We start from the raw sequence: 20,665 nt of genomic DNA on the forward strand, positions 1-20,665 counted from the left end.
TTTTAAGCTTTCTTCTTTTGTCATGGACCATCTCTAATTTGGATCCTTTGCCCTTCCATTTTTGGAGCATTATTCTGTATAGATTTTGCCACACTTTGATCCCTGAACCCATTGAAGAACAAATTTTGCAAAGGAAAGACAGTTGAATGTTCTTATATCATATTTTTTCCCTTAAACTGCATTTATAGTCAGAAAGTGGCCTTTAAAAGTGATATCATGGGCTTCCACATGTACTGTCTCAAAACCTTTTGTATCATGTGTAGTCAATTAGTAAACAAAGACTTTTCTACCAGCCAATACTTTGTCTTTGTTTCAGTTTCCTCCTCATCTCCAGGTAACTGGGAGTTCAGTCAGTTTAAGAACATGGTGAAGTCTGTCAGCTTGTATCTCATACCTCCTGCTGAGATTTATTAGGCACTGTTAGCAAATAGCAAAAAATATGATTACTTCAGTACTGAGTCATCACATACGGAAAATGAATATTTGTTTCTGTGTTGCCCTTATATTTTCAGGCATTTTTTTTTTAACATGCATTCGTGCAATTTCTTAGTGTCTTTTACTATACTATTTTCAGCCACTGGGGTGAAAAAGAAACTCATTTAAGTTCTATTTATTTCCAGCGTGTATCTGAGTGCAGACAAGATGTTATTCACACAGCCTAGGCATGACAGTATGTAGTAAGTCATAGTGTAAAAAAAACCCTTCTATTCATAAGTGGGCCCTTATGCACACACAATTAATAGCTTTAGTCTAGCTACACATAGAACTGTTCAGCCCAGGTATTGCTTTTTCAAAAATGTATAAGCCTTATTCCTTGACAACTATTGTAGAAAGTATGCACAGAGACACGCTTCCAGCCAAGGAAGAAAAGAGGGAAATACAAGCACCTGTGTGCCATCAGGCAGATGACAAAAAGGTATAAAGGATTAACTCATGCAACATTTTCCTACTTAAAGAAAATAGGTGGCATATAGATTTGTAAGGGTGGGAAGAGATGGTGAAATGGGGGTGAAAGAGAAAGTAAGAACTGAACTGATGAAAACAACAAATGGAGATTGTGAGGGCGTGACTAAAAAAAAGCAAGAGTGAGGAAAAAAAAGACATGGTGGGAAACCGAGATATGGCATACTGTGTAAATACAGATCGTGACGCTGATACTTAAACCTGTAGCTAGGACTTTAGAGGAAAGAAAAGCTTGTTTACTCATAGGGATGCAGAGGAAAACACAATTATTTTTCTCTGATGCAATGTTGCAGTTTTATGTTATTTTAGTAGCAATGTCTATTTTTGAAATTCTGAAGTAGTACAGTGAAATGTGCTCCTGAACTGTAAAGAAACTGTGAACAGTAGAGGAATTAGGACATTCAGTTCTAAAGAGTGGTACGCTGCAATCAGGTAATGAATCTGAATTCAGAAAAGGAATGAGATTCTGCGAGAAACAGAGAGTTGTGCCCAGACCTTTTCTTTGTAGTTGTCCTTACGTAAAGTAATTTGGCAGAACTGGAGAGACTGAGGCTTCTATTTGACACTTCTAGTGTGAGCAGCGGCAGGCTTAGCTGGGTGGTTGCCTTTGCAAAACCTGACCTAGAACTCAGACCAAAGTAAGACCAGCAATGGACCACAACAGGCATAGGAAGAGTTGCTCCATGGTACTGACATGCATGACCTTGAATCCTTGACAAAGATTTAGGGATTTCAATGCCTGTTAGCTACAGTCCTGGACAAATGACTAGCTGGATCTCTGGAGTCAGCCTAAACCTCATCCCAGATAAATACTATTTGTGATTTTATTCCCACTAAGATTCCTGAGGAGGGATGACTGTAACACTATGGAGGGGAATAAAATAGAATTACCTGAATACCTGAAAGAAAAAATGCTGGATAGAAGTTCAGCCCCAAAACTTAATTTACTGGCTCCCCATAGACAAGATGAATTTGGCTGCTATTCCCAATATTGTTAGAAAGGCTTATGTACCAAGCAGCCATTCAACCAGCCAGACAGAGCAACTTAAAAATTAATACAGCAAAGAGTCAATTGTGCAACAAGTTAGTGAGTGATTTTAAAAGGCGGATAAGAGATCCTTTTAATTTATTTTTTCTATAATAATGAAATTACAGTTGTCCATCTGCTCTTTTTACCTTTGAGGAAGGGTTTAGTCCCAGCTTATTTTGTTGATGATAATTAGAGTTTCACGTCAGTGACCATCTGGAACAGGAGATGTGAGCACTGGGAAACTAACCAAACTTGCTATTAGCAGGAACTTTAAAAGAGCTTCTTTCCCAGAAGAGAGGAAACCCCACATAAAGTGATGTTGTCCTTGCTTAATAAAACCTCCTTTCTTTTTTCTCCATGATCCTTACTGTACAGAGCCGTGTTGTGCTTAAATCAGCAGGAAAAATGCTATGGAATTTCTGTAATGCTTGTACTAGCTGGAATTTCAGTACGAGAATGGAGACATGGAACAGAATGTTTTCAGGAGGTAATCCTCATCACTATGTTGTTTTCACTTTTTAATATTTCATCTCCCTTTTCCAATATCAGCTCTACATTAAAATTCTACTTAGCTTCTAGTTAATACATACTAAAGGTCTTTCTCGCTGTAAGTTATCTAATTCGCTCTGTTTTGTTTATGCAATTTATTTGAATAGGCAGCCTTCAGTTGCAGTCTGCTAAGCTAGAATAGATTTCAGTGAGTACTTTTATGAAGATTGCCCTCAGGGATGTATGAAAATGTAGCTTAGCTCAAATCAGCTGGGAATGTCTGTACTTGTCATATCCAATCAAATCAGACTAGCTGCAGGTATTTCTGTCCACTTATACACAAACAAACTGATAACATTTAAAAATATGAAATGCAAGCTCAGAATTAAGAACGCTGCTTGCAGTGCTTGCAAATCACATCTAAGAGGCAATTATTTAGCTACATTTTCCATACAAATGACCGAATTGGCATCAAAGCTTCTTCATTTCAAAGATTTCTATTGGGAACTCTTCAGAACTGAAGTACACCCTGGTACGAGTCAGCGTGTTTTTTGAGCTCTTCCAGATGTTTTTTCTTATCCAAATAACCTTTCTCTAGTGAATAAGACAGATTTTCTGAGAGCAAGATAATTACATACAGAGTCTAATTCTACTTACAGAGACAACTCCCTTTTCGTTTAAAATGAACATATTGATACTGTTTCCCTTGAATTGTTCCAAAAGAAAGCTCATTTCTTCCTCTCTGGATGAGATACTGTACATAAGAGTCTCTCTGGTACTTCCAGTAGATCACCATATTTTTCAACTGTTCTTGGCAGGGAAGACAGAAGAGGAGTATGAATCAGAAAGGTGAGGAAGAGCTTGCCGTTTCATTTACTGAGTACCCACCGATACCTATTCATTGTTCAAATCCTTTCCAGAAACACAGTATTGAAGAGTACCACTGTCTCAAAGAGACAGAGTCTTTGTTACAGCAGGAAAAACTCCCATCAAAATTCCTTTATTCTTTGGAGATCAGGTTGTGATTCCATGAAAGAAGAACACGTTCACACTGTGAGAGAATGGACTGCGTATTTCCAGTGGCTACCCAGGAGCACTAGGAAAGACTGAAGTCTCTAGTGATCCCCTTCTTTTTTTTTTTTTCGCTAACAGCAACAACAGGGAAACATTCCCACTGCAAGCCTTGATCTTTTAAGACTCAAATCCTTAAGCTACTGAGTTAGAGTGAACCAACATGAGTCTACCTGAAATTCTTTTGCATGTGTACATATATACTTATATGTGCATAGGGAATCATCCATAAAGCACATCAAAATAATGCAAAGGTTATCAAGTACTCAGAAGTTACATAATGCCCCAAATATATTTTCAGGCCTTACAGAATAGGACTTGAGAGGCATCTTCTGTAAACATTTTAATCAAATGTAATTTTTAGGTTTATTTTTTCGTAGACAGAAACCTCCCTCTCTCCATACCGAAGACATTATTTCAGTGTGCGTGTTTCACGTTTTGGATTAGGAACTTTAATGTTTTCAGAATATACTTTTGTCACTTGAGCAAAGAGAATAATTGATAACAGTAGCATGCAGCTGCCTTCCTTGAGTGCCAGACACAGCAGGGGGAGAGACTGTATACCACTAGCTACTGCATTTCATAGCTACTTAAATGGTGAGACTCAGCAAATTTCTATTCTTAAAATTTATTCCAAACGTTATAGAACTCCACTCTCTGTTTCCACCTTTTTTTTTTTTTTTTTGTCTCAAACTTATTCCTTCTCTCTTCTTTATGTTTCAATAGACAAGGGTCACCATCCTCTATCTCACTCTACCCATTTCCCTGAATTGCATAACCTAGTCTACCTCTTCCACTGCAGTCACCAGCCCTTTTGTCTCCCATCTGAGATGGAAAGAAATTATTCCTAAAGATAAGCTAAGACTGGAAACTCTTAACCCAATCTCCTTCATTCACTAAAGCCAAGAGATGCCCTGTCTTTATTTCTGATACACACACCTCTTTGTTATCCTCCTTATTATGTTGTGACAAATGCAAGAGATAATAAGGACGAGGGAGAGGGATGCTGATGGTCAGTTCTGAAGGCTGGGGAAACAGTAGATGGCAGAGTTCGGGGAGCAGCAATTGCAGGAAAAAATATTTACCTGGCACATGCCTAATACAAATGAGATCTTAGAAGATTTTTAGCTGGTGAAATTTTTCATATTATTCCTGAGATTTGTGAACTAAACATTTCAGAAACCTTAAAAAATTGCTCGATTTTGGCACATTTTTACAAGGGTGAAAGACACATGAGTAACAGATGGGTAATTTCCTCTTTCATCCCTTTAGAAATGACAAGTCTGAATTTCAAAGTGGTACAGTGAGAAAGCTTTGTAATTAGTGGTTGTAAGGTTCCTGTCCAAGAGAAGCACAAATGTATTTTCTCTGTAATGGTTCTGCAAAATGGCTAATTTTTTTTTTTAAAAAAGAAGTCATCTTCACGAAAAGTGCAAATGCAACATGGAAATGTAATCTAAATGGTGTCATTTTGGCAAAGTCGCATACCATGAGAAAACAATGCCCCCCAAAAATTAGGGCATTGCCTGGCATGCTGCAGGTATGAGCTAGAGGGAAAGACAGGAAACACTCAGGGCAGCAGTTGTGTGAGTGGCCCTGAGAGAGAATAGTGTGACAAAGTTTGCTCATTTCTACTGCCTTTAGGGAAATGGGACTTATGAACATCTGCTGTAAAGATCATTGTCTCAAAATAAAAAAATATAGTCTTGTTAACAGTTTCCTCTTAATGTGTTTGGTACTTTGATGTTGCCTAACTAATTGCTAATTATAATGATCTACATATTCTGAGTGTAATACATATATGTGTGTATGTTATTTGGCTTCATAATGTTATTTCAGTACGTTTCTGGGGAGACCTAGTGACATTACAATTTGGATTTTGAAAAGGAAGGTTTACATACAATTAAAACTTTGAACAAAATAGCATCCCAACAATACATTGAATAAACTGATATTCGCAACTTTCCCTTAGTAATTTCTCCATTACAAGGTCTCACAAAAGTGAAATCGCTTTTAAGCATACAGCATTTTCATTTTGTATCCCCATTCATTGCATATTTATACTCACTTAAAAGAAATCAAAAAGTTTTTCCTTTCTATATTGTTCTACTGATCTGTAGCAAGCACAGCCAGAAACGATAGTGAGAGAAATGAGAACAATAGAGTGCCTAGCAGGCTGCTGTTCTCTGCCTGGGAAAGCCAGATGAAAATATTCCTGAAGAAAATATTTCAGTGTTATATTTCATTTAACAGTGTACATCTTCTTTATTACAGTATTTTTATTCCTACAGAGTAATGTTAAAGGTATTTCTAAACCATCGTTTTAGTATGTTCACAGTTTTACATTCTATTTCTAGAGTCAGCAGGACTTAGCCCATAACTGGGAGAGTGGTTTTGTTGCACGTTGTTAGAGTGAGGTGAAAGCAAGGTTTGTGAGGCAAGACTCCTTCGTTCTACTAATTATGAGGGTAATGAAGCTAGCCAGAATTATTTTCTTTTTATTAATAGCTGCGTTTAAGCCTCATGGAACTGCCTGTCTGGGGAAAGTATCTATTTTTAAACTAAGTGGTGGAAATTAGTGCATTATACTAAATGTTTATCTGTAAATCAATGGAGTCTTCACAAATCCAGAAGGAAAAATTGCCTGTTTGGCTGCCTATCATTTCTGTGAGATTTTCCACAGTGCCACAGGTAATAGCAGAAAACCTAATTTTAAACAAAGGGAGAACTTACTTAAGTCTTTTAATCTTACCATTGAGGAATAGTTAATGACCAGCCAACAGATATATGTCCAAAAACCTTACCATATATATTTATGAATAATGCATTCTTATCAAAGCAAGAACTCCCATCCAATATATTTGGTATAAGGTCTCCGATTAAGTGATTTATAGTATCTTTAGGAAACTGTGGGGGTTTTTTAGGATTTTATTATCTAGATTATTTTCAAGATTCCGTTTAGCTTTTAGCTTGTTCTTCAAGAGCGGCATGCGTTTATGTAGCACTGCTTAAAGTTGGCTTATCATTTGAAACTCCTGTAGCAGGGATAGGGAAATAAAGACTGTAACAAGAGTTTTGAGAAAAGATAGAAGTCAGAAATATGGATTGTGTGCTCTAAGCTTTCTCTTCTTGCTATAATCTTTAAGGATAAAAAGAATTTTTACCATTGTGATTGCCTTAGCGTTTGGGACTGAAATTCTAGCCACGTCAACTTGACCACCTAACTGGTGAATCCTCCTCTTTGTTTTATTTTACCATGAGTAAAGTTAAGTAATCCTCCAGAGTAAAAGGTATTTTCAGGTGTCATAATCACCACTGACTTAACACTTGAGCAAAACAATTTCCACAAGGTTCAGCAGCTACGTCCCTGTTGTTCTCAGCAGCCCCAAGCTGCTGAAATGAACCATTGAGGCTGTGGAGAGCCAGCTACAGTTTAGAATGGCTTCAGCCAAAGTAGTCTTTTGCAGCTCCTAGGCAAGGAGAAAAGGTACAAGACGGATTTCAACCCATCTGCCATCCTGCCCAAGCCCCCAACTCTGTCAGACTACACAGTCTGTCTCTAACCACCTCTCATGTTCACGCTTTGGGCAATTGCTTTTCAGTCAGCAATTCCTAGAGACAGAACTCCAAACTCTTTTTTTTCACTTTGAAATAAGTCCAGAGCTGTTCTTCTATCACCTTCTCAGAAAATCTCTCTTTAGTTTTTTCTCTAAAGTGACTTAAATAGACTATACCTTCCCAACACAGTGCATTTTTCCAGCGGATGACTATTTGCATATGTTGGGACTTGTTGAATTACACCTTCTTTTAGAGCACTGCCCAGTAATTTTGTTTTAATGTTCTGTGTCTAACATTAAAGGTAAAGCAGTGATTTTAAAGAGCTTTCAGGCTACAGAGTGATAAGACAACAAGAATAGGTAAGATTGCAATTTTAAAATTTCTACTGTGGCTTGTATTTTTCTTTTTATAAGGTGTAAAAACCAAAATGTTAGCATAGTATCAGAAAAAATGAGGAGAGCTTCAGGCCTGCCTTGCTTCTACAGGAATATTACTGCCATTGTCTATGCAAGGCTGACCAGATTTTCTAGCAAGTGAAGTGCCTTTCCCTAAGGTGAAATTTCATTGTGTTCATTTGCTATATTTGGATCAGGAACAGAGACCTACAATTCAGAATATCCCTAAATCCCCATCCTCGGCTCCAGTATATCAAGAAGACAAAACATGTAACGTTTTTTTTTCTGACATTATTACTGCCGACACTAGAGCATACAATTCACATCTGGATTTATTTTAGACTTTCTCATGATAACAGCTGCATTTCTTGTCTTCACTTGGATACGTTTTTAAAAATGAAAATTGCCATGGCAACAGCTGCAACCATTTATTATAAAGCAATAGAAGTGGAACTAATATTTGTGAGAGAAGCTCTGTTATCAGGATAGTATTTCATTCAGACAATGCCAGAGTCATTTTTCCCTAGCCTTTCAATTTTTTTAAAAGAAAAATATAGAAAATGTTTTCAATAATGAAATATAGGTGGGATTGAACAGCTCAGGAGATTAAAGTGATTTTCTTTAGATTACTGGCTCATCTCAAATCCAGATTAGCAAGAGGCAAAAATTATCATGTTTGGTGGGCACAAGAAAAAAATTGATAGGGGTACTGAGATTTGAAAAAATCTCATTCTCATACTAGCTATGTTCTCTGCTGAAACACAGACAGCAAACTGAGTACATTGGGCGTGTCCTCACTGGGGGATAAAAAGATGTGACCCATCCTTGAAAACTGCAAATGTCTAATGCAAAGGAAAAATTCATAGGCAGTTTGCAATGCTAACACAAAAGAGTACAAAGTGATCTCTCCTTCCCTTAAGATTTTGCTTCGTAGCACTTGCAATGTACTGTGTTACCTGAGATAACATTGTACTATTTTCCCTATTAAAATGTGGTTAAAGAGGGAAGTTCTGCACCAACCTCAAGGTCATGTTGTTCCAAGTCAGGAATGAGATAGGGTCATCCAGTGTATGGTCCAGGTACATTAGGAATCACGTGGCTCATTTTGTTTGCATCTGTTTCCAATATTTCTCAGAGAATTAATTATTTTTTTTTTAAATCTCCACATGAATCTGGGTAGAAGATCGACAAACTGTATGCCAGATGTTGAAAATGTACATGAAATGTAAAGCTATGTTCCTATTTAGACCCCTTCTGACTATGATAAAATGTGTTTTGCAAGCACAGACTGTACAGGGACCACATACCATGTTGTGGATACATACTAAGCATCACGTTTCTTCCTATTTATTACACATTAGAGAGTCTTAGGCAGGAGTGAGGGAGAACACTGAAACAGAAAAAAAAAAACTTTAGATAGACTTTCAGGCTCCTTTCACTCTGATTTTTATGGGGTTTAATGTAGTCTATCTTCATCAGTTGCATTCAGCATCAGGCCCCTCGGTGTACTGCTCTGTTTACAAGTTCCTAAAGATGCTGAAGTTGTATGAAGGGTGACTGGGGGCTCCTTTCTTAATCTCTTACAGAAAACTTTCTGGAAGTGAAAAAGCCCGAGGCTGTTGATAGGCCATAAATTTGGCTCAGCACTTCAGTATTGGCAATAGACTATCCATCTGCTCCAGCGACTACACCTGTATCCTCTAGCAGCAGACTTAGCTCTGTCTGGGATATAATATTTTAAACACAAACAGTAGCTTGCAGATCTCCTAACAGACAAAGAATACCCATACTTCATTGACTACTTACTAAACTCTAGGTTTTTTTCCAAACATAAATTATTATTTAGTCCAGCTTCATTAAATTACTTTGTGTCACGGACAGTTTATTTCAGGGAGGTAACACAGAGGAAAAACAGAATAAAAAAATGAAACTACTGGTATGCCTAAGAAAAATTTACAAAAGCTCGTGGTTCATACGTTATGTTTTTAAGACACTGAGATCTGGTAGAAATCACAAAGATATAGTTTACTATCAGTTTTTCCTGCTCCCTTGCTTAATGCTTTGAGGTTTTTGTAGCATATCACCAGTACCATGCTCCCAATTCTGTCCTTCCTCTTAGGAAGTTCATAGGTAACATCCTCTGTTACACTTAAAATAGGGAGTTACATGGACCAGTTGAGGCTTGGCAGGCAAGTGGTAAGAATGGGATTCTTTCCTGTTTTACTGACAAAGAGGAGAGAAGCAGTGAAAGAACAGGCTATTTGTTTTCCTCAAGATGAGGAGGACTGGGCACTTAGAGCTTCATCATGCTGTCTCTGGGAGTACTGAACTGTCTACAGACAGGTCTGTGAATGTGGGATGCTGTCTGTGAACAGATATCGGACGCACCGCCCTTGAACACATCAGTCTCAGGATCTTCATAAGCAGAGGCCACAGAAAAGAAAAGCTCTTTGAATATTAAATAAGAACCTGCTAGATATGTTCTTTCGTTGATCGGCTAAGCAATCTGATATTGCCCCTCCACCCCTTTGTTCAGATTCATTCGAGGAGATTTCAGAGAAGATTATAATGTACTATAGTACTGTTTAGCCATCTAACTCTCAGGGAGAAGTTGATTTAAACCCCAAAGGAGGGTGGTGGGAGTGGGACTATGCATTTGTGAAGGATAAGGACTAACTATTATTACAAATGGGAGGCTGCTCTTCATCCCTCAGTATTTCACACTGCAGACAGGTGTAGTGAGTTCTGCTACGATGTTATGACGATGAGTCAAACCCTAAATGAAGGGACTACTGTCTGGCATAATGTATACATCACTTTCTGTTATTTCAGTCTTAAGCTTCTCCTGAGCAAAGTCATGGGCTGTACGATTCTAAGTTATGATTCAGTAAAGGTTCAGTGCAAACTGTTTCCACTTAATCTCTCCTAGTTGCCCATAAGGGCAAAGGATTTTTCATGGCTAACGAAGCTCCTTGAAATGTTCCTTAAACTGTTTGGGTCATATTCTACTTTTTTTGTGATATCAGTGCATATTTGGAACAATTGCATTGAATCAGTAGAGTTACTTCAGGTACTCATCGTTGTAATAGTAGTTTGAGGCAGTTTCTCATCTAGAGCGCTCAAGCAGAATGAAAGTAAATCATAGTCATTTGGTGGTAATCTGCTGCAGCGTTCTAACGTGTATCGCTCAGGCGCAGGCTACATCGTTTTATCAACAGGGAGGTAGAATTCAATTGGCATAGATAAATATCATATTTATTTGCAAGAGTGCAGTCACTGTAAAAGATGAGGGTCATCGAAAGGCTTCATTGTCTCATACTGGAGTTCCCAACAATTTTAGTATGAAAGGGGGGCTTTAATTAAGGCCACCCATCCTTCCAGTAATCACCTTCCCTACCTCTTATGGACACATCAGTCAGCATCTTGTTAGTGTGCTCTGATGTTTTATTCTTTCCACTCTGTGTGAGTAGAGTAAATTAAGTCCCATAGTATCACATTTTGCCACTATTGTATAAATAAACCTGAGACGTGGATGGAATTAGGCTTCCAAGAGCACATTAAACTCTTTTCCCTATGCTCATAGAACACTTGAAATTACACATTAATTCAATTTATGTCTTTCAAAACAGATATATCATTTTCACTGAAAATCTTTATTCCAGGGTCTCATCACCCTGGACTAACGATAAGAACCGTCACATAAACAGAAGGTTATGCAAATGTTTCTGATAAATACTTATCAACTCTTCTCTAAGTAATGCTGGAGGCTAGTGGCTCACAGACAAGAAATTGAAGGATAATACAAAGGTGAAGAATGATATAATGGAGAAGAATAATGTAAAGGTGATAGGAGATAAAGATCTAGCTATATATGAAGAAAATATTTGCTACACACTATTTTATTATTAGAGAAATACAAATCATTAGATTATTTCACAAGTTCAGATGGTTGGGTCTAGAAGTGAGAGAGCTGGGAGTAAATGGTAGCTCTCAACTCAGGTATCAGGTGTAGGAAGGTAAAAAGATAGTTCAGGCTCATAGACAAATGTTAGTAATAGTATTAATGCATACGGCACATCTAATTCCCTTAATGACACAATATGTAAATTTTAATTTTAGGTTCTCTCTTTTTTTTTTTTTTAACCATTTTCTTTTTGTTCAGGAAACAGTTTTAGCTGACATGTATCTGGGTATTATTGCACTTCTTGGGTGCCTGAAGATGCCTTCACAAAGTATAAGGTACTACTATTCACTGGACATGCTCTGCCTTTTAATTAGCATGATGCAGCAGGTTCAGTTTAACATATAGGAATTTATTTCTTATTTCCTCCAGATACTGACTGGAGATTTTTTTTCCTCATTCATTGTTTCTTGTTGATTCAGAGAGTTGGTGGTTTGTTACATCACTGCTTTGTGACTTTTACAGTCATGTTTTCTATGCAGCAAAACTGCATATGTTTTACAGTACTGTTCTAATTTATAAGTTCTGTTTTATGTAGGCATAAGTGATTACAGAGACATGCAAGGCAGAGGAGAAATCCAGCTCTTCATATCAATACAATAATAATTTACTTCATATATATGATCCTTAGTGGTTGATTGTTTGTTTCTACTTTATTTGCCCTATATGCATCTGCAGTTGATGAAGCCACCAAGAGGTCCCTAACTGGGAGGACAGACTTCAGGCTGCTCTAGATACACAGGCCATTTCTCTTTATGCAATGTTTGAAAAGAATAGAAATGAACACTGAGTTGGATTACAGTTCTGATATCTAAATGAGAAAGGATCAGAGTTGCAGGCATGGAAATCTGCAAATTACGTGCCTTTTGATATGATCAGCTGATAAGTAAGGACAGTCAGACACTGGTAATAGCATAACACAGAACACAGCACATACTGTCACAGACGACCCACTATGAGCTCTCTGTTTTCTGCTCATGCGCTGCATTCGTCTGTGATATTCTCAAATAGATTTATGAAAATTAGATATTTAGAAGCAATAGCAGTCATTTAAGAATGAAACATTCCTATACCAAGCCTCAGATAAACACTAGCCTATTTTACTATTAAAGCCTTAATTTTCTTTTACAAAGAATTTTAAGTCCAGATTGCTCTTCATCAGGATTTTTTTTCTGTCAAAGATAATAATAGGGCAGTATTTGCCTAGGACAAGGTAATGAAAAGTTAAGATACTTGTACAGATATGTTAGGACAGCACATACCATTTCTCAAATGCAAACGGGTAGAGAAGGTCCACACCAGATCGGATATGACTTTAGCCTTGAAATTGTTCAGCCTGCAGGCCCATTAGGTCATTACTGCTTGTCAAAACTGTCACCTCACATCTCCTTTCTACATGTCTGTAGTGACTACAGGTCTAGTGTGACCTGTAGTGACCAAGTTCTGATCAGGATCAGAGGGAGGGGATGTTCCCAGCACCTCTGTCAGGAGGGGCTTGCAGAGGTTTTTCCTGGGCACTGGGATAGTGGGTTCAGCCCCGTCAAGGTGGATGAGATATCACGTCCTCTTAGGGCAAAGGTGGTGGAATTTTCAGGGCAAGGATGGGATCACCAAGATAAATAGATGGTTTCCAACGCTCCCTAAGGAGGTAGAGCAGGCTTCCTAAGGGTAATGGCTGGGGAGGCTGAGGAGAAGGAGGGAGAATGACAGATTTTCTGCCATCCCTGATGTTTGAGGGTAGATGAGAACTAAGATCTGCATTAAGGGAAGTCCACCTGGAACATCACAAACTACTTATTATTTTCTCTGGCTGTACTGCAAGCTGCTGCCATGTGTCAGCTCAGGTGTGAACGCAGAAGAAAACTGAAGTAGTTACCACTGTAGAAAACATTTATCATTAGCTGCCAAAAATGACTTCTGATGAGCTAAACTCAGCTGATTTCTGACTGCCCCCAGTTAAGGGACAGAGTCACTCAAATTCTGCAGTCGCTTTGTAATACCACTGACAAACTTACTAAGCTATCCAGTTACATCAGGCCTGAGGATGCTTTGTGTCACCTAAAAAGGAGCCTGAATCTATCAGTAGAACTAGCCTAAGATATTTTATGTTAAGTGAAAATCTATCAGAGTGCCAGAATGTATTTTTTTATTTTCATGCAGATGTTGCTTTTCCTCATGAATCAGAAAACTTACATTTTCCATAAAGTCTGTGACAGCTTTACTTTTCCAGCATTGCTAGTGCTTTGACATCGTCCATCAGCTACCCACTTTGGAACTGATAACAAATCTGTTTTGAGAAAGGTTTTCATAAACAGTAAAAGGCATATGTATGACAACAGCAAGCATTAGTTTGGTTTAAAGTAATCAAAATAAAATGTCCTCTGATAGTTCATAAAGTCTGTAAAAATCTACAAAGGAGCAAAAGTCAAGACAGAAAAGAGAGGAAGCGAATATACCATGACACAAAGAAAAAGGAACAGAGTGTAATTTACCCAGCTAGAAGATAGTTTCTAAAATAACTACTAGACCTTTTTTCTAGAATTAAAACTGATAGCACTACTAGCAGTGTGCTGAAACCAGATTGTGAGTGCAATAAAAGCCATGATGTGATGCACTGCCAAAGAGAATAAAGTTTTGGATATCCAGAAAAACGAAGGTTCGAATGCTAATGACTTGAGCAGTAACTCAGCCACCAGGAACCTTTTTTTTTTTTTTGCAGTTCTTATACACATATAAATAGAAAGCTTAATATGTATATTTCCGTGAAATCCATGTTTCTGGAGCCTTAATTCTCTAAACATTTGCAAATATTGTCAGGAATAAATTCCAACAAGACAGATTTCTTTATACAGAAGGATGTAGAGAAGTCATCTATGTTCTTTTCATGCACCTTCTGTGCATTTGTGTTGCTTACTGATCACTGTTTTAAACACATCTGAAAAATACAGTAAGCTTGTTTGTTGTTGGAAATCTCAATCTAGAGGATCTCCATATATTTGCCTCAAGCTACTGTTACAATTGGCTGCTTTTGCTAGTCCTAAAGCCTTCCTGCACTGGTGTGTCTCTTCTTTGCTCTCACTTAATTCTCTGCAAACCTTCTCTACTTCACGTGTGCTTTTGTTGGCTTACCATACTCACATCCCAATCTTATCTCATTGGTTTCCATTTTTATAGTTCATCTACTTACTATTACTATGTGAGGAGCTATTTTATGAGGAAGCCTGGAAGGCTTTACCGACCTAAAACTTGTCAAGAGAAGGTGTAGGTGCCTGGTGCTATGCGTGCACTTTCACATCTAGCTTCTAGCTCAAACACATATATTGTGGGAAAATTACAGTTCTGTCTTTTCAGCTTTCTTCCAACACTTTTAGGAAAACTGTATAGTTAAAAAGTTGTGTGGGAACAGAAATTGTTCAGTTCAATCCACTTCTCTGAAAGCTCCAAGTTTCCTAACAGTACAGTGACCTACCTTTTTCTGTATAAATATAATGTCAGGAAAAAATAACCTTCTTTCCCTCTTGAAAATAACCTTGAACTCTAGAATATTTTTTTTTCCTGGCCCGTTTTATATTTCTTAATTAGCAGCTGATGAAATCACCATGTAGTTCTATAATTATTTATCACCTGAGGGAGATCCCACTTTATACCAATAAAGATACTTTAAGGAATATCTGACTTTCATGTATTTTCAGGTATGATTTTTTTTTTTTAGATTATTCCTGTGCAGTATTATGTGGCAAGTGACAGTGCGGCAAAGAGGAAGGAGGCCACTGGGCAAGAGGAAGCCCTTTGACTTAGCAAGTAAAAAGAAATCTTCCTCTCCAAAGATAATAAGCTGTTTGTTTTCATGTTGGTCAAATAGACAGAAAGAGGAAGAAAGGAATAAAACAGTTTACTGGTTATCTCTAATTATTGATTCCACATCATACAATCGGAAATTTCCTGCCGTTTGCACACATTTTCATTCTGATGCACTCTTCAGCATATTGCCTTTTGCTAAAATTCATCTGATACATGTGTTGCATCACTTTGGCTTATGTCAAAACCAAGGATCTTTGTGCTGTCCCGCTAGTTACAACTGATTAACTTCTCTTTATTTGATGCTGCCACACTAGCCCTAGGCACGTCAGGCCTTGACAGGAACAAAAGGTAGGATACAAGACTTAACCTCACCTACAGTTTTTTTCTCAAATACCTTCCATGACTTACTGAAAAATCTTTGCTCTAATCCTAAATGCTTTCAATTTTTTTACATTGTGCTACATTCACAGGCTGGGAAAACTTACAGGAAGAAAAGTATGTTATGAATAAACGAGATTTTCCTTGAGAATAACTGAAGATGTAAAAAGTAATCAATTAAGATGTAACTGGAAACGTGACTGTACTCTTTCTATTGCAATAGTACTTCTGCTTGTCATGGAGGCCTTTAGTATTATATCCCCATATAAGTCCATATAAAAAAACATTCTTTGTCATGCTGAGCCTCATCCTAAAATGATCTTAACAGACAAAGGGAAGGAAGAAGTGGAACGATCAGCATGGTACAACTAGCACAAACTTTCTTAACTTCTTTAATCTTTCTTTCTGTTTCAAGCAAAACCTACCATTCTAACTTGCGATTTATTGTAAAAATTAATATTGCCTGTATTTTCTTTTTGAAAGCTGTGAAAGCACTTGATCCTGTCCGTTGTTATTTGGTCAAGGAAGCACAGAAGTACTGGAAAGAAAAAGTGATCTGTTGAATAATTTTCTAATATAGAAAGTGTTAGCTAATCCTTATAAGAACAAGCAAGGAAGCTAATTATTATTCTTTACTCCAACCTGAAGGAGAGACATAGGTTACCAGAGATACATATAGATAGACAGTAGGGACTAGGACAGGTGTTTGTGAGATATATGTATCAAGCATTCAGTGAGGACCCAACAAAAATCTTTTATTCCTATCCCTCCATTCCATCTCATTATGGGTGGTAGATAAAGCGTATCTTTGTAATTAGTTCTGTTCATTTATTGGTCTCTGAAAACAGTTTTCTACTGCATTTATTTTCAGGATTTGCTTGATTCACCTCTGATACAAATTTGCAGAAATAAACCCTTTTTTTCCTTATACTAGTTCAACAATGAGAAACTAATCAGTTTCAAATTTAGTATCAAACTCTCACACACTGCTTGGTAATGAACTGCGGTCAACCCGGTTTGTATCGGGCACAGAGAGCAGACACCAGAAAGGGCAAGTCATGCCAGCATGTTTCTTGAATTACTCTCTAAGGAAAAGGAAGAACAGTAGAGGCACTATAAGTTCAATTATGGTTCTCTCCAGTTTTAAACTTTGCAATTTTGTTTTTAGGTCAAATAATTGGCTTGGCAGGAAGTACTGGAATAACAGGATAAAATTCTGTTGTTGAAATACAGCTTATATAGAAAAATTGTCAGGTAAAATAGTATGCATTTTAGACACTTGAAAGGGTTAAAAGTTAGTGTCAAAGAAGAAAGATATTCAGAAAAATAAATAATAGCTCTAGTACAGAATAACACAAAATGAAAAATAGAACTAAATACTCTTTGAGCTGCAGGGAAACCTGAGTTCTGGAAAGATTTACACCAGAAACCAGTTAGCATAATGAGCATATGTTGTGTTATCGTGCTTTTAAAAATTCATGGGGTTTGGGGGGCACATTGAGTAGAAAAATTTACCAGCGAGAAGGATTCATTCCATATTTCTTCCTGAAATAACTACATTAAGAATAGGATGTTTTCTTCTAGTTTTCTCCATACCTGACAGCTGTAGGTAAATTAGAAGGCAAACTGGAACCCTAACTGGTCTTAACGAAGTCATCTTTTCTTGCCTTTAAGGTTAATATACTTAATAAAAAGCCAGTTACATTTGACTTAGCTTACATTTGACTACTAAACTTTCATTCCGTGTTAAGATTTTCTTGTTTTTATTACTGAGCATCCCTTCTGCAGGCAGAGCCCATCAATATATTCCAACAATTTTCCTTGATTTTAGGGTGTAGTCGGGTTGACCTCTGAATTCACCACTCAATGCACTTGCGGCAGCACCGGTGGCACAAAAGATCAATTCCTGATTTATAGTTCACTAAGCAATACAGAACAGCAGCTGCAGTTCTTATTTGGGGCAGATGTCAGAGAACCAAGTGGCTGCTTTGCTGTCAAGACATGCCTAAAATTTTTATATCTAACAGTTCTGGTTACACTACCAAGCAGTTTCAACTTTAAATAACTAACAGAAGCCCTAAGTATACAAAATACACTTAGTAAATTAGACTATAAACATCCAGTATCACAGCTGATAGGATTTCCTTTGAAACAGCTATTCTGTCAGTTTAGAGAATGTATCTATGGCTTACTATAGTTTATTATTTCATATGGGATCTAAACCAAAAATTTTTGAGTAAATCAGAGATGACAAACATTTCAAGAATCGGCTGAAGGCAAGAGAAGCAAAGAATTATAACTGACCTCTGGTCACAGTTGAAAGAGGACTGAAAATTTAGAAAGCAACATGTTGTCGATTAGCATTTCCTCTGGGAGCAATATTTTGTATACTTATATTAATAGCACTTCCCACTACAAATTATCTCACTAGTTATGTGGTAGTGCCAATTAGCATAACCGGAGCTATGAGATTTTGGTGCTTAGTAATTTCTGTTGTAGGGGATAAGTATTCACCACTCATATTTAGTGGTGCCCCACCATATGCCTTTAGAATCCTTGTGCCTTTTTCACAGACTGAAAGCATGAGATCTGTTTTCACATGTCTTTGTGTTATTTGGAGATTCCTAAATGAATGCAACTGTTTAGAAAATCCTCCATACAGAGCTTCATCTCTAAGCCTTATCTCCAGATGGAAGACATCAGACTGCACGGATCATGTTCTTAATAGGCAAGAGTTTAAAATATTCAAAACATTTTAAAAATTCTAAATTTTTAATGCTTAAAATACCAATCATTTTCCAGCAATCCAATCTGCCAAGCTCAGTACATTTTCTTTGACAATGAACATAAAAGACCTACAGAACTGAAAGCAACAGAATCGCAAAGATCTAAAATGTTGCTTAATTAGTGTTTGGGAGGCTTACGGCTATTTTGTATCTGTTAAATTTAATATTTCAACAAGAAAAAAAGGCATACATGCTTGGTGTTACTAGTGTTCTGGGCAGTAAGTGACCAGTGGTAAATAAGAACCCTGAAACTCTCAAAATGCTTTAGTGCACGGCCTTCCCTTTGGAGGCCTCATTTCCCATTCAAAAATACTCTTGATGGCTGTACTCAGGGGTGGGTTACAGGAGATGACCTTTGACAACTGCAGCAGTTTCTTTCTGTAGGACAACATTCATTCTGTCCACAAGGTTTCCGATTGTTGAGCTCTTGATATGCTTTTGGCTCTATTTATGAAGGGTTACACCAAGAAGGGAACTACTAGGTGGTTTATGACAAGATTGCTGCTGCAGATTTGGTACCTCCTGTGATTTGTGTCACCCATTTGAGCCTCAGCCGTAAAGCCGCACTTTTTATCAAGAATATATGTGAATATATAACTGCTCTGAAGACACATGGCCAATAAATAATTCAAAGTTATCTATCTTCCCTGCAGTTTTCTTATACACCTGCCACCTTTTAATGCTTAGTTGGCCTGGAAACAATATTCTTTATGGCACTTCTAGTATAAAAATGTTTACTGACTGGCAGTAGAATATTGATTTCCAGTGTGACACCTTGAAAGTAAACTGCTCCCGCCCCAGTCTCCATCTGCTTTGCTCTCCCACCTGCTATCAGCCCAGAGAAGCCTTGTTTTGCATTTTGAATCCCTAAAAATGTCCATTTTCAATTATTGATTCCAATATCATAACAATGTATTAAATTCGTTACTTGTTTTTCTCTCCCTCTCCCCCATCCCTTTGTTTTCTTTTCAGCTCTATATCCATTTACAGTCCTAAGGAGAATCCTAATGCGTTTGATGCTGCTGCTTTCTTCCAGTCAGTGGGAAATTTCCTAGGGATCTTTGCTGGATCATTTGCCATGGGATCCTCTTATGCTGTTGTCACAGCTTTAATATCCTTTATGGTTTGTTTTCAGAGAGAAAATCTACATATGTTGGAAAAAAATTGTGATATGCGAGACTGACCATCTGTAGTTTAAGCCTGAGCCTTTTCACCCTTGATTCAAGACTTTGCAAACAAACAGTCAAATCATAAATTGACAGGAAATTTCATTTGTCAGAAGCCACAAAAAACTTAATATGCAGATTTCTTTTTAATATTAGGCAAGACTCTGGTCTTCTTTTACTATTTGCAAATAATTACGTTTTTAAGGAAGTGTTTTGAAGTATTTTGAGGTCAAAACATGAATTTATGAACTACAGCAACTTATTTATGAACTACAGACTAGCAGCAATTATACAAAAATATATGGCAAACACTAGACTACAAATCAAGTCAGTCAGTTTACCTAAACTAGAAATAAAAGGCATATCTGTTGCCCTGCGTTTTTTCTTGTCTTTTACAGTTCTTCATGTAAAATACTATTGTAGAAAGAGCAACGATTTTCATCTTTCTTGCATTGATGAAAATGTAAACAAATATCAGTTTGTTTACAAAATTGGACAAAATTACTTTCTTTTCCCTTTTTCTGGGAAAAGAATATCAAATGGAACAAATTAGGCATTAATTCAAAACCCACAAAAGTACTTGAAATAGCTGACTTGTAGAATTCACCTGATTAAAACCTGGGCTGGATTTTCCTCTTTGTTTGAGATAATTTAGAATCTGTGCAGTTTTTCCTGAATTCAACCTGTTTAGATGCGGGGGGGGGGGGGGGGGAGTTTTCTTTCTTTCATCCCGTATCAGGTTAGGGGACAATTTTAGCTTACAAAACAGTTGGGTTTTTACTTTTCCTTAGTAATCTTTTAGCACTTGACAAAATTTACAAAGCTGTGTGAGTTCCCTATGTTGGAGACAGGTCTGTTTTTCCTCCTGTCCTGGAGTGCCTTCTTATCAGCAGAAGCTGCTGGTCTTACAGGTAAGTGCTGCATTTTATTGAATGAAAGCAGTTTGATAATATGCCTCTAGTATGGGAAAATGGCATGTTTGTTTTGGGAATGACATCATGTATAAAGCTTCTAAAAGCCAGTTGCTATATTAGAGATGGTTTCATCTTTAAGAACAAATCTGCAGA

General features: G+C 37.3%; 1 protein-coding gene across 1 annotated transcript in view; it reads left to right on the plus strand.

Moving 5' to 3' along the window:
• The window catches only part of SLC9A9 (solute carrier family 9 member A9), a gene marked incomplete at its 5' end in the record, with an annotated part of 207,296 nt that overhangs the window by 61,460 nt on the left and 125,171 nt on the right, over positions 1 to 20,665 (plus strand). The window contains 2 exons of the mRNA XM_082487179.1: positions 19,405 to 19,540; positions 20,401 to 20,509. Of these exons, the coding sequence (XP_082343305.1) occupies positions 19,405 to 19,540; positions 20,401 to 20,509 (245 nt within the window). The remainder of the gene's footprint in view (positions 1 to 19,404; positions 19,541 to 20,400; positions 20,510 to 20,665) is intronic.

This window comes from Vanellus vanellus, assembly GCF_965231255.1.
Source record: "Vanellus vanellus genome assembly, chromosome: 8".
NCBI classification, from domain to species: Eukaryota; Metazoa; Chordata; class Aves; order Charadriiformes; family Charadriidae; genus Vanellus; species Vanellus vanellus.